This window comes from Bactrocera tryoni, chromosome 2 (genome assembly GCF_016617805.1).
Source record: "Bactrocera tryoni isolate S06 chromosome 2, CSIRO_BtryS06_freeze2, whole genome shotgun sequence".
Taxonomy (NCBI): Eukaryota; Metazoa; Arthropoda; class Insecta; order Diptera; family Tephritidae; genus Bactrocera; species Bactrocera tryoni.
In genome coordinates this window covers 2,985,977-3,008,123 of record NC_052500.1, presented here as the reverse complement: position 1 = coordinate 3,008,123, position 22,147 = coordinate 2,985,977, and the positions used below count along the sequence as shown (strand labels likewise).

The following is a 22,147-nucleotide window of genomic DNA, read 5'->3' as shown; positions in this document are numbered from 1 at the left end:
AAAATCAAGCACTTTGGAATGACATTCGAATGCAGAACAGTATCAAATAATTTTAGAAAATCGTAATTTATCGTTATTTCGTCATACAAAAATCAATACGTAAATTTGGTTTAGAACAATAATACAATTTGAGAAATACTTCAGCTGTATACATAATATATTACATATCGTATATAAGCTAATATTCGTAATTATTATGTGGCTTTAATATATTTTGCGTGGCGTATATATGTTAATATGATGTATAAATGTATAAGGATGTTGCTAAGAATATAACAAGTACAAGTCAACAGTTCAGGCAATTTCTTTCAGCGCCAAAAGAGATTGGCGTAAATATTCATATTGAGTGCGTGCGTGCTTGATCTCCAGTTCAGCTAGTTCAACCAACCTGTAATTTAAAATAATTGCAATAACTGTATATACTTATATTACAATTCAAAATATTGTACCCTTTCTTGAAGGCAGCTACGCGGCGATTGCGAAATCCAACTAATTCTTCCTTTCCACAAGCGGACATCGATTCGAATTTCTCACAGGCCTCTGCTTGGGCTGCTTCAGCCTATTTTCACAAGCAATGAAAGAAATATAAATATTTGTATAATTTTATGAAGCAGATAAAATCGGTTGTTTTGAACTCTTTCAAGCATGCGTAGTGTTAATTAGTTGTATCTGAGTACTGGATAATTTTGTGTGGTCTTTGGTGCGTTTTAGTTTTTCAATAATGGGTGTTATAATTAATAGGGATTGGCAATGCAAAACAAAAATACATTAGAATATAGTATAATGTGTTTACAGTTACATATAATATGAGTAAAAAAATAATACACCAAGTACCTCTTGAACATCCAAAGGCTGCATATGAATTCGTTGAAAGCAGTTTGTTTGGTTTTTGTATAGTTTGCATTTAAAAAGTGTGAATAGAAAGTTTTCATTTAAATATTGAACTAGTACAAAAAGTTATAAATAATTAAAACCGTGAATAAATTAAATAAATTGCGCGAATAATACAATGACAAAATACACAATAGTAAACAGTGGAGGAGACTATAAAAATGCAGACTATGTAAAATCAATTAACGTTATAATAGCAAATAGGCGAGTGGAAAGAATTTTATGGAATTAATATTGGCGAGATTTCTTACAGCATGAACGTCCTTATTTTTGGCACGCGCTTTCTCTAAATTACGATTGGCCGCCTCATATGCGGCTAAACAACGTAAACGACGAATTAAGAGTGCTTTTGCTGCATCGCTGTCCCGCTGGTAGTAACGCAATGTATCCCCCAGCTTCAAGTCCTGATCGCTAGAGACTCGTGCTTCCAAGTTCTAAAAATGAGTTTGAAATTATATTTGGAATTTTACATTTGCTAATATTATTCCATTCAATTCAAACATAATTCCTACCTTAATTTTTTCAAAGATTTCGGCTGATTTAGCACAAAAGGTTTCCATGCTTCCTTTTTCTGCGGTTGATAGTTGCATTAACGCGTTTGAGATTTTTTGGTGGCATTCACTGACTTCTTTATGACGTTGCGTCATTTTCTCAGTTCGTACGGCAGCATCACGCAGATGCCCATGATATTCAATGAGAAATTGTAGCTCATTTTCAAAGAAATCATTTACGTCTCGAACTGTTGCACTCATTAATATTTCGTCTGTCGTCTTTCCTAATGACTTAACAAAGCCACCGAAAATAGCCATTTTCTTACGCGGCTTTGCACAGAGGTCCTGGTCATACTCTAGGAACACTTTTAAATGCTGATCTACACGAAATACCGGATGATTTGCGAGTCGGCGCAAGAAAACTTCATGCATGGCTACTGTTTTCTTGAAGGTGGCCAAGTATTCGCTTAAAAGTAAAAATGTAATCATTAAATAATATTATTCTTGATTTCAGTACTTACGCTTCGAGTTCGGACTTCATTTTCTTAAATTCTTCCTTTGTCATATTGCCTTCACCCTCTCCAAGCCGCTGTAATTTTTCTCGCGAGGCATCGAAGTCGGGGCGTGGCGGGCATGGTGGTATCTATTTAATTGAAATTATTTATATCGTTTCTGCTCGATAATTATTACAAACTTACAATATAACCGGCATATTCTTCATTTTCTTCGAAACGGTCGTGCAACCAAACAAATTCCTCGTGCTGACGTACCACATTATTGTCTTGCTTCACAAAACCGGGCAAGGTTGTTCGCGTGTGCACGGTAAACTTAACTTTATCCTTTTCACTCAAAGCATCGGAAATTTCCACATGCAAAGTATTTTCCGCGAGCGCAGCAGGTGTGATTGCTGATGAAGACGACTCGGAGGTGACAGTACCACTGCCGTTATTTGTATTAGTTGCTAAAGGATTTCCGCCTTCGGTTTCCCGTTGTGTATTAGGAGAAGAAACTTCCATTATTGTTGGATTGTTGGTTGAAATGCTATTTTCTACGCCGAGTGGCGTACTTTTAGCCAGATTTTCAACTGTTGCTAAGTCATCCGTTCCGTCCTGAAAAATCAGATTTTGAGGACAATTTTGTAAAAATACTTATACCAGTTGTAATTTCAGTCTTATCTGGTCTTGTGCTTAACAAAAAAAAAATTAACAAAAGATATTGATAAACGGCTGTATAGGCGTATGAAATTAAAAAAGGGAGGATGTCTTTGACTCATGCAAGTGGTCACTGATATGAGAAAATGTTTTATTTTTAATGAAAATACTGGAATCAGATTTACGACATATAAAATAAATGCACACTTAGCTTACCATCATTGTTCTGAATTTATTTCAATGTTTTTTCTATACTAAATTTCTCTAAAACACAACAAATAAATATATTTTATCTGAAAACTTTGAACGTTGCAACTTTCTGTATTCCACTTTCTTCTACCTTCGCCTATAATTATTTGATTACTTCTTAGTTTTTTTAATAAATAAAGCAGAGAACGTATAATGTACGTTCTCTGATATTTATTTGTTTGTGTCAGTTTTCCATCAGCTGTGCAATGGCTCAGAGATGTCATTAATATTTTCAACTTTAAATCCGGTTATTTGAAAAGAAGGTATCCAGCAAGTCATAAACCGAAATTTTAGTGCACTGAAAGAATTAGCTGAGAAACTAACCGATACACACCGTAAAAGACGGATGCCCTCTTGGTTAATGCCTTTTAAGTGCGACTTCACATATTAATGATTAATTTTATAAAATGTGATTAGATTAATTAATTTTTTATAACAAATATTTTACGCTTTCTAAAAATAATATGCACAAGCCTACCTGCATATGCACTAACACACTTTTTATATTTACACTTTCAAAAGAACCACTGTTTCTATACACTGAATATCTCTTGAATCGCGTATTTGATATTTTTGATTTGGGTTCTTGGGACTTTTGAAGGATATTGCTATAAAAATTCAACATAATTTCGATGTATTAACAAAAAACCAAAACGAAGATATAACAATGATTACAAAACAATAATGCAAAACAACGTGTTACGACTGAAACCAGCAAAAAAATGCATTAATCCGAAAGTCTTTGAAGCATTTCCAACAAATAACTGTAAATTGAGTAAGCAGCATAAGTTGAATATATACATACATATGTATAAGTATTTAAATGTACAAACAATAAAAAAAAATATGTTGGGTATTCACAAAGAACTGCCAGCGGATAGCTACTAGCTATGTCCAATTTTATAATTTTTATTTTTTTTTTTTATAATCAAATATAATAAAATTGTATTATTTTTATTGTTAATTCTGTACATCGACTCTATCATCTTCAGATTGACAATAAGTTATATGATTCCTTATGCAAGAATATTTCTAATATCAATGATATTGGCATATCTCCAGTTCAGCATTTGATTTTGTAGTTTAAAAATATAAATTATGAAGAATTTATTTGTTGTTTTTTAAAATAACATATTCTACTTAATAAAGTTATTTATTCATTAGGTCTTGAAAATTGACATAAAGTTTATTAAATATTCATATAAAAATAAATAAGGTCTAATTTCGACCCCGATTATTTGTACTAAAAATGCTGTTTTGGCACACTTCGGCATCGATTTTTCATCCTTCTTTTAGCTAAATTTTCACTATACTCGAAAATATCGCTGCCATTCATATTCAGTTTAGTTCAGTCCAGTCCATCGTGTATTTTAGTCAGCGGAAAACTTTACGTACACACCATACGAAAGTAAGTGGTTTTTGTGATCCACATTTTCCTTATTTCCCATTAGTTTTGTAACGAATAAAAGCCAAAAGAAGTTAATTTAATACTTCTTCTACAATTTTGTAATATTTTCGATGGAAATAGTGTACTTTTTGCTGGTGAAAAGTAGAATTTAAGTTTGGTAATTTCCAACAAGTGCAATGGGTGAAAAATTGCAAGTGCCAAATGGTGAAAAATCGAATTTTCTTTTATCCAATTGCGAAATTTAAGAGAGCAAAAGAGCGAACTGTAGCAGAGAAATAATTGAGGAAGAGAGTGCGTGAACGATGTAGAGTACGCTGCGTATATTATTGCTGAATACATTTGTATACATGTGAGGGGAGAGGAGATAATTAAAATGCTTTGGCCTAATAATAATGACATTTGAAAAATGTGAATATACAATTAAGTACAAGTACCTTTACTAATTTATGAATATGAATCTTCATTAGTACTTCAAGTGCTCTCCTAATAAAGTTCTCTAATTTCGGTACAAAACAAAAAAAGCAAGTGATGTAGTTGTGCAAGCGGAAAAATCGATAATCAAATATTACTCAATCCCTTAATTTTATCTAAAGTTTTTCATGCTAATATTTTGGAATACTGTTTTCCAGGAAATATAAAATATGTCGACTTTGAAGTGTTATCAAGACGAGGAGCGAGAGTCTCAATATGGTCGCGTCTTCGCCGTTTCCGGTCCCGGTGAGTAATAGATTATAAAATTATAACAGTACATGTGAATGCGAGTGGGATTGAAGTTGGATGACTTGTGTAGTGTTTAATAAATTTACAGTGCAAACATAAAATATAAAAGAGAAATAATGAAACTATGTGCCTTTGATCAAAAATCTTTATTCAAAATGTTTAATTTTATTTTGTTTAGTTGTTACTGCGGAGCGTATGTCAGGATCGGCTATGTACGAGTTGGTACGTGTGGGTTATTACGAACTGGTCGGTGAAATTATTCGACTGGAAGGCGATATGGCCACCATCCAAGTGTACGAAGAAACTTCGGGCGTAACTGTTGGCGACCCGGTTTTGAGGACCGGTAAACCCCTATCGGTTGAATTGGGGCCTGGCATTTTGGGTAGCATTTTTGATGGTATACAACGTCCACTTAAGGATATTGGCGAGAGCAGCGGTTCGATTTATATACCAAAAGGTGTGAATATTCCTTCGCTTTCGCGTACTGAAGCTTGGGATTTCAATCCGACAAATGTGCGTGTCGGTTCTCATATTACTGGCGGTGATCTTTACGGTATCGTTCATGAGAATACGCTTGTAAAGCATCGTTTGATTGTTGGACCTCGTTGCAAGGGTACTGTACGATATATTGCGCCAGCCGGTAATTACACAGTGGAAGATGTGATTCTGGAAACGGAATTCGATGGTGAAATCACCAAACATACCATGTTGCAAGTATGGCCAGTACGTCAGCCTCGTCCAGTTACCGAAAAGCTACCTGCAAACCACCCACTATTTACAGGACAACGTGTTTTGGATTCACTGTTTCCTTGCGTACAAGGTGGTACTACGGCTATACCAGGAGCTTTTGGTTGCGGTAAAACTGTAATTTCCCAGGTAAGATTTTCATTTGGGGATTTCTAGAATTGTATGATTTACACACTCGTTTATCTGCAGGCGCTCTCTAAATATTCGAATTCCGATGTCATTATTTACGTTGGTTGCGGTGAGCGTGGCAATGAAATGTCTGAAGTACTTCGTGATTTTCCCGAACTTACTTGTGAAATTGATGGAGTCGTTGAATCGATTATGAAGCGTACTGCGTTGGTTGCGAACACCTCCAACATGCCTGTCGCAGCTCGTGAGGCCTCCATTTACACCGGTATCACACTTTCCGAATATTTCCGAGATATGGGCTACAATGTTGCTATGATGGCTGACTCTACTTCACGTTGGGCCGAAGCGCTTCGTGAAATTTCAGGTCGTTTGGCTGAAATGCCTGCCGATTCTGGTTACCCCGCCTACTTGGGTGCTCGCCTCGCTTCCTTCTACGAGCGTGCTGGACGTGTCAAATGTTTAGGTAATCCAGAACGCGAAGGCTCCGTCTCCATTGTCGGTGCTGTATCGCCTCCTGGTGGTGATTTCTCAGATCCTGTCACATCCGCCACTTTGGGTATCGTACAAGTGTTCTGGGGTTTGGATAAGAAATTGGCTCAGCGTAAGCATTTCCCTTCGATCAATTGGTTGATTTCCTACTCGAAGTACATGCGCGCCCTGGATGAATATTACGATAAGAATTTCCCCGAATTTGTCCCCCTTCGTACAAAAGTTAAAGAAATTTTACAAGAGGAAGAGGATCTCTCTGAGATTGTACAACTGGTGGGCAAAGCATCTCTAGCTGAAACTGATAAAATTACATTGGAAGTGGCAAAATTAGTGAAAGATGACTTCCTACAACAAAACTCATACTCGCCATATGATCGTGTGTGTCCATTTTACAAGACAGTGGGTATGTTAAGAAATATGTTGGCCTTCTATGAGCTCGCTCGCCATGCTGTAGAATCCACTGCCCAATCAGACAACAAAATCACATGGAATGTAATACGTGATGCGATGGGAAATATCCTCTACCAGCTGTCTTCAATGAAATTTAAGGTAATTTTGGGATGATATTTATATTTAAGTCGGATATATAGACGATTGATTTTCTTACAATGAATTGATCACAGGATCCAGTCAAGGATGGCGAGGCGAAAATCAAAGCGGACTATGAACAACTTCACGAAGACTTGCAGCAAGCTTTTAGAAATCTAGAAGACTAAGTCTCTGAAAAGGAGGAGGGAAAGCTAAATACAAAAACTACATCCAAAGCCAAGTAATATAAAGTAAAGAATTTCGGTTTAAGCAAACCATCGAAATATTTCAGTTAATCCATTTAGCGTATAACTGACATATTTACATATTTACAGCTAGTCATTTCAACTAGTCATTACGTGTTATCGTAATATTTGTGGAAATAAACTTAGGATCAGTTTAAACATAAATATACAAAATAGTATTCACCCTTAATTTACCTCTTAATGTCCTTTAAGCAAGTGTTAATATATCTTAAACAGTATAATGGGAAGTATGGTGAGAACGGAAACGAATCACCTGTGAAAGACGAACAATAACTAGTGGCTAATAAATAACAAATGTATAAGCAAACGAACCAAAGAAACTTCAACTACAAAAAAAACAAAACTATTTACATATACATATATATGAACATTATGAGCAACTGTTACCGCAAATAATAACTAAATTAAACAAACGAATATTTAAAAGTAATTGTTACATTTCAAAGAATTTGGCAAATAATTTAATTTTCGTATAACTCTTATACATATGTATATGCGTCTAATGGATTTATGTATTTTTAAAATGTTAAGACCAGTTAAATACTATTGAAAATTTTATTTTCTTGTGTTGTTTGTTATATGTAAATATTAAGACCTAAAGGGCTTGAAAATCGTCTTTAGCGTTTCTAAAAGCAAACAATTTTATTTGCTTTCTGTTTGACTGTTCTAGGTTATTTATTTATTGTAAAATAAAACAGTTTACATAGAGATTAAAGCGAATGTTTATGCGTATGTATTATCCATGTTAATAAATAAAAAACAATAACGCTTACCGGGGTTTTTATTATTTTTAGGTGGCGGGTAAGGGAAAAATAAAGTACACCTCTTTTATTCCGACGTCCAATCAATGACGTTGAATAAAAGAAAGGTTTCCAGATATATGAATACTCGTACATATAAATATATATACATAGCTGACTTATAGTAAACAATACAAAAGCAATAGTATTTCTAGGTTATCGCTGAACATTTTTTGTTTTGAAACTTTTTCGTTTTGAATTCAATTCATAATACTCAGAGTATCCAAGAAAATTTATGATTTTTAAAAGTTTAGTTTTAACTTAGACTTTTACTTTTTTTGATTAATTAAATATTTCATCAATTTATAAATATCAATATCTCAGACATAGCTTTGAATAAAAATACACTAATGTGCTTATTGTATTACTGTGACTCTGTCTTATTTCTGATAATACACGACGCCCTGTGACTCAGCTGTTCGCTGGTCTATTGACGTGTCTGAACTGACAACTACAAATTGAAGTCCGGTTTTATATTTTAAAGATAATATTTATTGAATTATAAATATAGTTATTTGAATATATTAGAAAATATTGTTCAAATACACCTTCAACTAACTTTAATTTTATCCACTTGCAACTCATAAGGTAAGTAAGCAAATATTACAATAGATTCCGAATCACTGTTAAAGACATAAATGGGCACAGATTGTGGCTTTTATTCTTTCTTGCGATACAACTAATATTTACAAGTTTTTCCTAATTAAGCGAAAAATGTCATATAGCAGTGGCACGGGTGCTCCAAATGATTACTATGCCAGCGGCGGAGATCAGTCATATAACTTCGAAGTTCCAGAATTTGGCCAAGAATTGTATGTATATATGGAATATAATTTTCAAATAAACAATTTGTTTATAAATTCTCAATTGCTTTTAGAAATTTTCAAACTTTTGACAATACCGAAGCCTCCGTACCACCCAATTACGATGCTAGCTATGGAGGCGCTAGTCAAGGTCTTGGCGGTTTCTATGATCCTAATGCCTACGTAAATCAATCTTACGATCAAGATTCTGGTTTCAAGCCTGGTGGCACGGGAAATGATTTTGATGATGAGCCGCCTTTGTTGGAAGGTTGTATGAGAAATATTAAAAAAAATTAAATTATTGATTAAAATTTGTATTTCCAGAATTAGGAATAAATCCGCATCATATCTTTCTCAAGGTAAGTAATTTCATCACTAATACTGTTTACGAGTCTTTATTATTCAATCTCGTATGAGCTGATATTAAATTCGTTTTTATAAAAGTATTCTTATTTACAATAAATAGAAATATATTAAGTTACTTCCAATAAAAAAAAAGTTAAAATTATATCAGAATAAGTAAAATGGACCATTTACTAGTATAAAATTTTCCGCAACTCGAAATCGAGTTTTGAACCGAATCGAAAACCGAACTACATTTTACGTTCTCTTGGTACGGAAACTGTCAACTGGGCAACATTCCAGAAAATCTTTTGGATAATGTTTTCTGACAGTACAACCATAAAGAAATACTTGTGTTTTGAGCTTTTGTAGTAACTAATCGAATATTATTAATTTTTATGAATTTTCTACCTTAAAAACTATTATCTCGAACTATGCTAAGAAATATTGCATTCAATTGAAATTAAACATGTTAAAATTGAAGTTAAATATAGTTATATAGTAAGTGAAGTATTCGGACATGCCTTTTATTTGAAACATTGATCATACCTTACTCAGTATATTTAAATTTCCTTTCGCTGCATTCAACTACAATGGGCGTCAAACTAACAGTACTCTAATTTGTTTTTACAACTTTATGAACAATATTTTTTTAACCTCAAAAAGTATAACCATAATATTGGCAATTCTCAATTTTTAAACTTAATTTTAATACTATAGTAAAAATATTGTATGTATGTGTGGCTAATGAAAATTTTAAGGAACCTTAGTCAATAGTTTTCCATACATTCATATATTGGGCGCATGGTGTAAAATATTAAATTCGAATCAAAATTATATTGCATCTAAACATGCAAAGCAAACTGCCCCGAGGCTTAAAATCTACCCCGAGCATAGATTAAATGCATAAAAGTCCCAGGATTTCAAGCCAAATATTAATAACTTTTGTAAATAAAAAGCGCTGCAGCAAATAAAAACACTGGTGCGAACAAATGTGTATGTAAATGTGCTGCATAATTGAAAATTTACTTCGTTAGTTGTACATTCATATTTGCTTTTGTCTGATCACTGATAAACTACCAACTGAAGCTACAATAGGAAAAAGCTGGTAAAACAAACCGGCATGAATAAAAAATAAGTAATTTTATTGCTGTTGTGCCTTTAAGTTCTTTTTTCAACTGTACTTGTACATACATATGTATACATATGTATGTGCTATTGTTGCGGTGACTGTTTACAGCCCCGCGCTCTTTCACTTGCCGCCCGGCAAACTACAATTTCCAATACACGTTGTTGACAGCTGTTACCCGCACATAGCCGCCCGGCCAACATAGCCAGTGTCACAACTAATAATCCCAGTGTCATGTGTGAGCTGATTTCGGTGCATACTCTACTCACATACACACACAGCGTTGGCTTGTGGCCGTCAGCAACACCATTTATCATCAATTTCCATTTTTCAAAGTTTGACTAAAAATTTTACAAATAAATTCTCGCCACACATAGCACTGTAACAATGGCAACAGCAAAAAGAAGAGTGGACCACCAACTCCATCAGCATGGACGCGCGCTCTTTGTACTGCACGTTGTGTTGCGCTGGCCAGCCCTTTGTGGCTACGCTTGTACTGTGCGTAATACTTTTCCGACATCAAGCATCGCGTTCTGTTGCTAAAGTTTTCGTGCTGTTGCACATTGCTACCATTTTATTTCGTTTACAACTTTTGTAACTCTCATTTTTGGTCCACGAATGTAAAGTGTGGGCGACGCTGCACTGTATTGTAGCATAACGCCGGTGGGCCAGCGAGTTGGGCACCCATAGATGGACGTATGCAGCGACGCGTGTAAATTCTTTTCTAAAGCATGCAAGTGGAAAAATTCAAGCTATGGTAAATCGAATTGTCATTGTATTCCTATTAAATTTTTTTTACAAATTGAGGAGCTTTCGCGTGACGCGTGAATACATGTTAGAATTGTTTCACATTCAACTGTGAAATTTACTTTGTTATTGTTGTTGTAGTGGCAGTATTCTGCCGATTTAGTAGTTTTTGACCGGTTAAAAAAACTCCGAGTCCGTTCTGATAACGTAGTTCCGACTGTCGTGGGAACGGGTTTACGAATGTATATTTTGTAAAAATTACGTCGAATTCGGTACTGAAATGCAATGCAAGTTTAGGGGTTTCAAAAAATCTAAACTTGTAGTTGTCATGCAAGACACGATAAGCGGTTCCACTGATCACTCTGATGCTGACATAAGTTTCTAACATCAAGAGGTCATTCCTCACTTATGTACGTCGACGAAATCGGACAATACGCAGACTAGACTTCGGACGCAACAAACTTTCGACAAGCACTGACCGCCATTCACAGTAAAGCCATTAACACCTTCACCGACTCTCAGTCAAACCACCAGTGAATGGCTTACTCGGACTCAAACCACCAGCCATTGCGGGCGAAGAGCTCGAGTCGCCGCGAGAAACGAGAGTGACTCTTGCGCAACTTCGTTCTAGATATTGCAGCAGGTTAAACTCTTACCTACCCAGAATAGACTCCGACATATCCAATATACATATGTGCTGCGTGCAATGAGTCTCCGCATGACACTGGCCACCTCTTTGCACTCTTTGCATGTCCCACCAACCCACTCATCTGACACCCTTCTCCCTTTGGTCCGACCCCGTCGAAACAGCACGTTTCCTGTGCCTATTGTTGGATGACGTCGATGACAACTTAACTAAGCCTTACCATCCTAACGGGGACCAGACCAGTTTTGGTCCTTTGCGATACCAGATGGAGTTCAGTTACGAGGTCCATGAGGAGTATTCATTCATTAGGAAGCCTGCGCTTGACTCTGTACCCTCACTATCGTTTACAACAAACTTATACAATACCATATTTTCTATTAAGTCTACCACTCCATTCATGAAAATTTTAAATTGAAATGAAAATAATTGAAGTTTTACGGCCAGAAAATTGTTTCAAAATAACTGTAAATTGTTGCTTACTGCTTTTAGACACTTGCAGTCCTAAATCCATTGCGTGCCACCGATCAAACTATTCTGCAGGATACAGATATGGCTGGCCCACTGGTGTTCTGTTTGGCTTTGGGTGGTTTTCTCCTCTTGGTAAGTACTTTTTTCACATTTTCATAAATAGCATAATTACAAAAATATGCAATTTATTTATGGAATTGAAAATCATTTAAATAAAATATAAGACAACATACATATATACACATGTGTATACATAAATTCGAAAGTAATACAAACTTAACCATATTACAGTTGTAAACATTTAAATATTTGCATGAAATTTTTAATTGAAAAACTTTTCAATATTCTTATTTCCGGTGATAACGTTGTGCTCCTCTCTTCAACTATGCATGGACCACAACAACAAAACCTCAACAATAATGGTGATACTATCTCCACCATACCTGCAACAAACAACCGCATAACGAACTGTTCTCCATCACCGCGCTACCGCACCTCTGGCCACTCACCAATCGGTCACCATAACGCGAAATCGACCAACAACACCAATCTCCCTCCTACAAATCGAATGGACGCTGTCCATCATGGCATTGTGTACGCGATTCTGGCGCTGCTTATGTTGGTGATTCGACGCTTTCAGAGCGGCAAAGTAACATTCTCATACATTTATGGCATCGGTGTGATGGGCTGCATCGCCTTTTATTGTCTACTGTCGCTGATGGCAACACAGGCGCAAGTAACCTTCGGCGCTGTGGTCTCTGTGCTCGGCTATTGTTTGCTACCCATGGTGGTGTTGTCCGGCATTAACGTTTTAATCACCATACAGTGAGTATACACACATCCACACATATACTATGTAAATAAACGCACACATACATGCATAAAATGTGCTTCTGTGACCGTAGGAGTCATACTTCGCGTTTCTTCTGCACGCTTCTTTGCTTTAATACAATGCAATAGTTTTTATAGCTTTCATCGGTCCACCATCCCATTGTGCTGTAATTGTTATTATTGGCAGTTTTTGTATACATTTTCATTTGTTTTCCATTGATTGCTGATGGTCAGTGAAACAATGCAAAAAATATTATACAGTATACATAACAAATATTGTATAAAATGCGCGCGCAACGGAGCAAACAGAAAACGCAATACTTCTTCATCAACTTCCGTGGTTAATTGAAAAATTTCGGCGCATAAAATGCATACAAATGTATATATGTATATATGTACATATGTATGTAGTACATGTGGGTGTTGGCGGGCACCTCTGGCTACTGCTCAAAGGCCAACTGCCAATTTGTGTGTGTGTGCTGTGCTGTGCTGTTAATGTAATATAAACAGTTAAAGCGCTGGTCCGTGACTCATTTTTAACTTTTAGAGTTTCTGAGGATTTACTCAAAAGTGGAAAGTCTAAATCAGTCTAAAATAGTAAAATTTTCAACATACGCTTGCCTATAAAAAACGCTAGAAATTCTCTACTGTGAACGCCGCCAACAGTGAGTAAATAAAAACAGTTAGCTGCATATCTCTTTGTGTGCGTAAGCATGAATGTACTAGCTTATTGACTGCACTCAGTTAAAAATGCATTTTTGCATTTTTCCTTTAGCAATTTCTCCAATCAATTTCCATGTATGTAAATGTACGTTTGGGCGCCAGATGGTCTCTGTGCTTTTAAATTTCAACAGACGCGTTTAATTGATACAACACATGCGGCCAACTATGAGCAGTTCGCTCTATCCCCCTTTTCTATTTTTTGTCTCTTTTTTTTAATTTTTTTCTATTTGAACATTTTTCGTGGGCTTTTTGCCGCTTTTGGCTTCAAACGTACTTTTAGACATGCTGGCCAACTGCAAATATACTTACTTTGGTAGTAGTAGTTGTTGTTGTTGTTGCCGGCCAGAATGCGCCTCTGGTGTAAAGTCAATAAAATATTGTACACCCAGGAGATTGGCGGGCTATGCGCTGCGTAATTTAGCTGTACATGCGCCGGCTCACCCGCCGATCAGCACCCCCTCGTCCTTGTATAAACATTCAGTTCGTATCTATTGCCCTGCACACTAGTGCTCTTTTAGATTTCTGCACACATTGGCTTTATAGTTTTTATTGGCGCAGTTTTGTGTTGTTTTTTTGTTGCAATTTTTGCGCTTTTGCAATTTTATTAACTTCAGAAGCTGTTCAACGCAAAGCCAATCTCCAACACTGATTCGTGCAACCAATGGCAACATCAACACCATATCCATCGCTCCCACTGGCTTTGCAATGTGCTTTTCAACGTTTTTGACTGCTGCACTGGTGTGTGGTCTATACTAGCTAGGGTCAATACATTTGGCTATTTGTAGTTGTTGTTGTTAATCGTTGTTCTTCGCTTTAGCCGCTGTATTCAGCACTGAACGCTCATAATTTTGTTGTTCATGCGAATTAAAAAGTCTGCACACTTTTTTGCACTCGCACAATTTCACGGAGGGTCACTTGTTTCCTTTTCAATTACAGTTCACTCCGACTTTGTGCGTTAATTTAGTGTGAAACGCTTTCATTATTCACGAGCGTTCGACGTTTAGTCGGAGCATTGTTGAAAATATTAAAGCAGTCGGCAAAAAGTCCCAATATTAAGCGCGTGCAAATTAGTTTCTCGCCGGCCGATTAAAGTAAATAAATGCGGCATAACCTCTTATTATCAAATATTTCGACTATATAGTTCTCATATTGTTTTTTCAAAGGCGAACTATATTTTTTTAAATTTAAGTAAAGTTAAAAATGTTATTTAATTTAAATTTTATTCCTCTTCACAGATATTTTTTAAATGAAAATTTTTTTTGTCTTTTCTTAGGGGCACATTGGGACTGATTGTCGCTGGTGTGGCGATACTCTGGTGCGCTATGTCCGCTTCGAAACTATTCGTGACGGCCTACTCCATGGACCATCAACAAGTGCTGATCGCGTATCCGTGCGCCCTCCTGTATGGCGTCTTTGCTTTGATTACGATTTTTTAAAATACACAAAACTATCAAATCTAACATAATATAATAGTGGCCTCATAACCTCAATATAAGAACCTATATTAATAATATTAGTGGCTTTAGCGAAAATTGGCGAGATAATAAGTAGGATATGCCGAACGAAACAAGAATTTGGAATTTTAAGCGAGAAAAACTACATATATTATTACTAAATTCATATTTTCTAATAAAAGGAAACTGAAAAAATTCAATTACAGCAAATTAAATACATAGACACGTATGTACATATATCCAACAATGAAGTTGTCTAAAAATTAACAGGTATGTTTAATATTTGTTATTGTATTTTATTCAAGTTTATTAAATTATTATTATTCTTTTAATTTCCGGAGGGGGTGGGTATTCTAGTCTAGAAATAAAATCGATTATATTTTCAAAGTTTAACTATTCAAAAATATGTCCACAAGAGAATTTTTCAAATTATTTTCGGAAATATTGGGCAGTCGAAAAAGTATTTTCGTATTTCCAATCAAACTTCAACATATTTTTTTTTATATTTATACTAATAAACAAATATCTACCATTTTGGTCGACCACTTTTTGCCATTTTTCCGCTAGAGACATTATTCTAGCAGTGTAAATCCAAATTCAACAACGACATCTATTGACTAAATACGAAAATACTTTTTCGACTACCAATATATTGCTGACCCGACATCCAAACTGGTTCGGCCGGAACCGAAATTTTTTTTCAAAGCGACACCCACAATTTTCTAGGTTCTTCTGCACCGCTTTATTGAAATTTTTAAATAGTCTTCTTTATGAACTTGTCTATGTCTGAAACTAGCCATAACCTCAAATTTAAATTTTTACTATTCAAAAAAAATTCGAAACAGAAAAATTGGTAAAAAAATTGTTTTTTATTTGTTTTCAGACTGTTGCGATTTCGTGAACATTTTTTTCAAACTTTTCCGTAGTTCTAGACATTGCGACATTATTCTTCATTAATATTTTTTTGATTTTAGTTGCTAGGAGTTGAAAAAGTGGGTACGGCCTAGACATTTTTGATAAAATTTGTTTTTTTGGTTTCAGCTTGCTTGAAGTCCTGAAACCGTGGGTACGTCACGTGCTATTATTGTGAGACTCGCACTTGACCAACTGCTAATTTTGGAAATTTTTAACCTTTTTGTTATTTTTTGAAATTTTTTTTAAATTTTTTTCCTGTATGCTTGTAATGTTTTAAAATAACTAACATAAAAAGCTAGTAAAAAAATTGATTCCTTTATTAAGATACTTCAAAAATCACTAAAAATGTATGTCTCTAGACTAGAACACCCCATCGAAACGTGTTTTTAAGAACTTCCAGTTGGTTTACCGATCAATTCTGAACTCAACTGTGATTCGAGTTCTCATTAAGCAATTTGTTTTGCTAATATGCTCAGTATTACAAGCCAGTCGAATGATGAATGCTGTTTCTGATAACGAAATGCATTCATATTCTGTCATAATTCTCAGTACGCTCAATTATTTAGAAAACTTTTTGCTGCTCAAGTATAAATTCCCCCCCGATATCATTCAAATTCGATGTTTTGTCGTTTATTGAGGTGCAAAAAGTGTAACCAGTGAGCACGAAATCGTGAAAAGAAAGGATTTTATTTGAAGAAAAACAAAAAAAAAAGATCGCCCAACCAAACACAATAATTATTAGCACACACATTGTTATTATTGTTTTTTTATTTATTTTATTATTTATTATAACGAAATATAAGCAAAAAAGGAGCAAAGTGCGCTGGCTTAAAATTTTTTGTATGTTGACAGTTAGAACCCACATTATTTTAACCATTTCTGATTTTTAACCATTTTTGATATCACATGCAGCTTTCGATTTTATGACTAAACTAAAGTTTTATGTTTGTAAATGCTCAGATTTTGGCATCTTACACGGGAACGGTGATAATTTGTTGTCATTAATTCGTTTGCGTATTGGCTCAATATTAGGTCAATCCTACGAGTACCTTCTAGGCAGTAATTAACTTTTTGTGTGGTGTATTTGTGTGCGATCGTCTATGTATGTACATATATGCCGTTATGCTAACTTGGTTTGCTCACTTCAATTATTCGAAACGTTTATTTTTGTTTTCGTCCGTTGCTTTCGCTTTTTGCGACTCGTTCAATTGGAAATGTTGGTTAATTGAGTTTTTTGCTATCGAACTTTTTGTTTTACTTTTGCATTATACATTTTTTTTGGTAGAGCATAAAGGTAGCTAACTTTTTCTTTGTTTGCTTTTGACTGTCATTTGTTTGAATTTTTTACTTTTGTTGATTTTTATCGCTTCTCACTGCTCCTGCCGTTTTTGCTTTCTATATGGCCGTTAAGGTTTTTAAATTGTATTTTCTGTAATTTTTTTAGTGAAAATTCAGGACATATCCATACGCATTCGCAGTTGAAATTGAATTTATTAAATTTGATAGGCATTTCGAAAATGTTAGAGCTTTAAGAGCGTTGTTCTGAATTTACGCAGACAATTTTTATTATGTCGATGTGGTCATTAAATAATGCCTATAATTGATGCCTGAACTCTGTTGTGTGTTTGGTGACATTTCTCCTGCTGTCCGGTTGTTTTAAAGCTCACTTAAGGGTTGCATGGGTTTCGTCGAGCTAACAACGACCTATACATATGTATATAATAAGTGTTTTTTCAGACTTTTTTGTTGTTACAAGGAGGAAGATTTTAGAAAGATTTTGTAAAATTTCCAAAGTAAAATATTCAAAACTCGGTCATTATGACGTCATTTCCGGCAACACACCTGTTAGAATACCGCACTTCTGACTACGACAGGATGCCCCTTGATGCTCGCAGTTAAGTAGCCTAATGAAGACCTCTCCAAGCAGTTTCTGCTGCGGTGCTTTTGCAGAAATCATCCTTGCAGTCACCTGCTTGGAGTGGAACCGCCTCCTAGGAACATCAAGAGGCCATTCCTCAACTACCTTGACGCCATCAGACAATACGCAGACCAGACTTCCGACAAGCACTGACCGCTATTCGCAGTAAAGCCATCAAAACCTTCATCGACTCCCTTGCAGTAAATGCCGTACTTGGAGTCAAACCACCACCCAATGTAGACGAAGAGCTCGAGTTGGCACGAGGAACTAGAGTGACCCTTGCACAGCTTCGTTCTGGATACTGTAGCAGGTCGAACTCCTACCTATCGAGAATAGATCCCGACATATACAATATACATATGTCCTGTGTCTGATCGCTTGAGTAGTTCGCGGGAAATAACTCTGAAAGCACTGTTTCGAGAAAAATGCGCTTAAAGTTTTAAGTTTCGATATACTATATACTGACCTCGAACGCGTTACTTTTGAAGACTGTATTACAGATATTGTTACTTGGATCAAGTTGAGAATTTAAGACATTATTCTATATATGTTATACAATTAAAAAAGATAGTAAAAAATAATTTTTTTGAAGCCGTGAAAACCATGAAACTCCTTAAAGAATTCCGAAAAAGGTTCAGGAATCTAAAAAGTTTAATTTAACTCCGAACCACCTTGTTTTCAGTAAAACTGAAGCTTTCTTGCTGTACAGCTTTAATGCACACTTATTCGCTTGTATTTTCACTCCGCGAGTGTTCACTCAAACAAAAGGTGAATGAATGCGTACCTTTCCAACCGACGCTTTCCAAAGCGCTCCATCTCAGTCTTATGTCTCTCACTGGACAGAAAGCAAAAGTGATTAGCCATCTGGCTTTATATACATATGTTTAAGATAATGCTTTATTTATACTCGTGACGCAAATAAACAACACTCTTGCAGAAAGCATTTTTTAGTGGTAGAATGCAATACAAAGAACTCTTATCAACTTGCTTAAGCAAGCAGGCTGATAACAGTCTGCCAGTTTGCCTGCAACTGTAAGTGTAAACACATCGGTCGCAGTGCATTTCCATACAGTTTTGTAAAATATTATAAAAAAGTGCTACAAACCCATTTAAAAGTAGAACCAAACAGTTTTTAGCAAAGAAAGTGAAATTTTTTGCGTTGCAAATACAATGACGAATGCAGATCTCCAACGCGAACGTGCGGGTGCAGCCATTTCGAGTGAAGACTTTGCGGAGTGGTGGGCAGGCGGTCGCGCTGCACTGCACGAGCGCAGAGCTTTAGATAAGCTTTTCATAGAAGATGCCGATTTGACGGACCCCCAACACACGTCGCTGATGTCGCACAAAGAGCTTTATGAGTACACAATTGCGAAAGCTTGCAAATTTCTTGGCAAACTGCGCCGCTGGCACGCAGCCAATGCGCACAGCAAAGTCGATGCACAGCAGAGCGCGATAGCAACGCTGTACGATTTTCGAATTCTGCTGGCCGGCCCATTGGGTACGGCGTTGTTTCAGCAAAACTTTCCGTTGCGCTTGCATTTTTCGATGTTCTTGCCAACATTGTTGGGCCAGAGTACGGAGGAGCAGCAACGCGAATGGTTCGATCGCGCTTGGCGCATGGATGGCATTATCGGCACATATGCGCAAACGGAGCTGGGCCATGGCACTTTTATACGCGGCCTGGAGACACGCGCCGATTACGATGCACAAAGTGAAGAGTTCATTTTGAATACACCAACGCTAACGGCGTACAAATGGTGGCCCGGTGGAATGGGTCACAGCGCCAACATGGTGATTGTCATGGCGCAATTGTATATAAAAGGGAAACACCACGGGTTGCATCCATTTTTGGTGCGCATACGCAATGCTGAGACGCATCTGCCGGAACCGGGTGTAGATGTGGGCGAGATCGGACCGAAGTTGGGTGTGAATGGTGTGAATAATGGTTTTCTGGGGTTGAAGAACGTTCGCATACCACGTACCCAAATGTTAATGAAAAACGCACAGGTGCACCCTAATGGACGCTTTGTGAAAGGACCCGAACCATTGCTTACCTATGGTACCATGGTGTTTGTGCGTGTAATGATTGTACGCGATGTTTCCTTCTGTTTACTGCAAGCGGCTACGATAGCAACCAGGTAACAGAGTGGAATTGAGGCAAATTGGATATATTTTTAAGTCATTCTATCATTTATTTTACGTGCAGGTATTCGGCAGTACGACGTCAGAGTCCAATTGCACCCGACCAACCCGAACCACAAATTTTGGATCACACCACTCAACAGGCGAAGTTGTTTCCACAAATCGCAAAGGGTATATTCTTTCGTATTGCGGCCGACGTTGTCTGGGTCATGTATCAGAATGTTGTGAAGGAGTTGGATGCTGGTCAGCGTCGCAACCTGCCAGAGCTGCATGCCTTGTCCTGTTGCCTCAAAGCATACTGCTCATCGGAGTCCGAAGAAGGTGTTGAAGTATTACGTAAAGCCTGCGGCGGTCACGGTTATTTGAGTTCGTCAAATTTCCAACAAATCTATGGAACCGTCACGGCCGCATGTACTTACGAAGGCGAAAATACGGTTTTATTGCTGCAAACTGCGCGCTTCCTCCTCAAACAATATGTGGAGGGCCTGAAACGGAAAGTACTGCCACACAGCGTCAGATATCTGCGTAATGCAACGCGTCCCAAATGGGGTAAAAATATTGAGCTCACAATGCTGACGACACTCTTAGAGTTTGCGGCTGCAGAAAGCATTCGTGCGCTTTACGAGTACCAGAGACAGCAGCGTAAACTTTTGAAATCGGAACAGCTGGCAGCCAATAAAGCTGGCATACGTTTGACACAGGTGGCAACCTTGCATGCACGTGCATTCCTAGCACGCACCGCCTTGGAAGAGAGCGAAAAGTTTTGTAAACAGCTGAAACCCGTTTTGGCGGACGTTCTCACGCAGCTGGCTGAGTTGTTCGTTCTGGAATTGTGTTTGAGTAGTTTGGGTCACATTTTAATGTCTTTTCCGTTAAATGCGCGACAAGTCGATCAGCTGCAGGCTCGCTACGAACATTTGCTGGCGGACTTGCGTGTCAATGCCGTCGCTGTGGTTGATGGTTTCGATTTCAATGATCGTGTGTTGGGCTCCACTTTAGGTTGCTATGATGGGCGTGTCTACGAGCGTCTGATGGCGGAGGCGCGCAAAAGTCCCTTGAATCAGGAGTCGGTAAACAGCACATTTCGTACACACCTTAAACCGTTAATGCAGGGAAAGTTGTGAGCACTTTTCGTCAAAAAATATTTTTAAAGCTGAAGAAGTTAACGCGAAGTTTAGTTTAATTGTGAAAGTATGGATTTTGAGGACGTGGTATCCGGCTTTGGATACGACTTCCTTTTCCTATGCATATTGGCTTCAGTAAAGCCTTTTATATAGACATATTTTAATTATCTCAAGCTGTCAACAACACAATAAAAATTTTTTTCTAGGTTTCAATTAATTTTTTCTTAATTTCTGAGTCCTTTTTTAATTAATTGCAGACTCCTTGCTGTGTAAGTCTCTCAGTGTTCCATTTAAAACAATGCCACTCCTCCTGCGAAAATTCCTTTGACGGATTATTTTGAATTTTTGAAACTTCTAAAAATAGCAAAAATTAAATTTTTTGTTGTTGGTGTGAATGTTTGTGTGTATGTATACGCATTGCTTTGTGAATGCATGTAAAAGTATTAAATTTGTGAAATGTTTCGCTTCCTACGACGTATTTTTTTCGTGACTGTATTCGTTTGTGCGGAAAGTTTTTTGCTCCGTTATGCAAATAACCGTAATAATGAAATATAAATTTTCGCCTGCTAATTGCAGCGTGTAAAAAGCAACTTCAGTCAGCGCACATTGCCTCCCTCACTCCTCGCCATGAAGCCCCGCCCCCCTGCCAATTCGCCCGCTACCTTTACATCCCTTCCGCACGCTGCGACTACGTACATGGAGTTCCTGCGTCGCCTTGTCGTCGTTAACCGAAACAGTCGGACGGTCGGTCAGACGCCTTGTTTGCGTATTTGCGTAATTAATAAAGGACTCGTTAGTGCGTTGCCATATTTTGTATTTTTTCGGTTGTTCACACAGTTTAACTTTTGTTTTGTTTCCCCTTTCGTAATTTTTATGCAAAAACTGGTTATTGCTGCTGAGTAAATAATGAAAATTAACGCATGTTCGCTCGCCACTCGCGAAGCCGTCACTTCCGCTTAGCAAGGCGCACAAACACACACCCACTCACACACACACATACCTACCTGTGCATATACAACCCTACATTCCGTTATAT

At 36.9% G+C, this 22,147-nt stretch overlaps 5 protein-coding genes across 8 annotated transcripts in view; 4 read left to right on the top strand and 1 right to left on the bottom strand.

The window, feature by feature from the left end:
- Positions 1 to 47: 47 nt before the first annotated feature.
- LOC120767839 (sorting nexin-6) lies at positions 48 to 3,436 on the bottom strand. 3 transcript variants are annotated; one of them, XM_040094130.1, is made up of 8 exons: positions 3,261 to 3,407; positions 2,081 to 2,491; positions 1,904 to 2,025; positions 1,404 to 1,848; positions 1,143 to 1,325; positions 835 to 852; positions 450 to 559; positions 48 to 388 (listed from the first exon to the last, which is right to left on the bottom strand). In XM_040094130.1, exons 1-8 carry the CDS (start codon positions 3,405 to 3,407, stop codon positions 295 to 297), a joined length of 1,530 nt encoding a protein of 509 aa, XP_039950064.1. In that variant the 3' UTR covers positions 48 to 294. The 3 variants fall into 3 exon arrangements, with proteins under 3 accessions (XP_039950064.1, XP_039950066.1, XP_039950065.1); XM_040094132.1 differs by lacking the exon at positions 3,261 to 3,407 and adding an exon at positions 2,750 to 2,894 and having other exon boundaries at positions 295 to 388; XM_040094131.1 differs by lacking the exon at positions 835 to 852 and having other exon boundaries at positions 295 to 388; positions 3,261 to 3,436.
- Positions 3,437 to 4,087: 651 nt separating this feature from the next.
- Positions 4,088 to 7,468, top strand: LOC120767838 (V-type proton ATPase catalytic subunit A). The gene is made up of 5 exons (XM_040094129.1): positions 4,088 to 4,190; positions 4,820 to 4,907; positions 5,089 to 5,786; positions 5,847 to 6,824; positions 6,899 to 7,468. Exons 2-5 carry the CDS (start codon positions 4,832 to 4,834, stop codon positions 6,989 to 6,991), a joined length of 1,845 nt encoding a protein of 614 aa, XP_039950063.1. The 5' UTR covers positions 4,088 to 4,190; positions 4,820 to 4,831; the 3' UTR covers positions 6,992 to 7,468.
- Positions 7,469 to 8,306: 838 nt separating this feature from the next.
- Positions 8,307 to 15,212, top strand: LOC120769440 (protein YIPF5). The gene is made up of 7 exons (XM_040096423.1): positions 8,307 to 8,457; positions 8,578 to 8,681; positions 8,747 to 8,940; positions 8,997 to 9,031; positions 12,026 to 12,136; positions 12,645 to 12,829; positions 14,832 to 15,212. The coding sequence occupies exons 2-7, from the start codon at positions 8,584 to 8,586 to the stop codon at positions 14,992 to 14,994; spliced, it is 786 nt and encodes a 261-aa protein (XP_039952357.1). The 5' UTR covers positions 8,307 to 8,457; positions 8,578 to 8,583; the 3' UTR covers positions 14,995 to 15,212.
- Position 15,213: 1 nt separating this feature from the next.
- The window catches only part of LOC120769437 (V-type proton ATPase catalytic subunit A-like), a 260,519-nt gene continuing 253,585 nt past the window's right edge, over positions 15,214 to 22,147 (top strand). For both annotated transcript variants that reach the window (XM_040096419.1, XM_040096418.1), the window contains exon 1: positions 15,214 to 15,282. The gene's annotated coding sequence lies outside the window, so the exon portion shown is untranslated. The remainder of the gene's footprint in view (positions 15,283 to 22,147) is intronic.
- Positions 18,689 to 21,339, top strand: LOC120769436 (probable peroxisomal acyl-coenzyme A oxidase 1). The gene is made up of 2 exons (XM_040096417.1): positions 18,689 to 19,983; positions 20,052 to 21,339. The coding sequence occupies exons 1-2, from the start codon at positions 19,016 to 19,018 to the stop codon at positions 21,109 to 21,111; spliced, it is 2,028 nt and encodes a 675-aa protein (XP_039952351.1). The 5' UTR covers positions 18,689 to 19,015; the 3' UTR covers positions 21,112 to 21,339.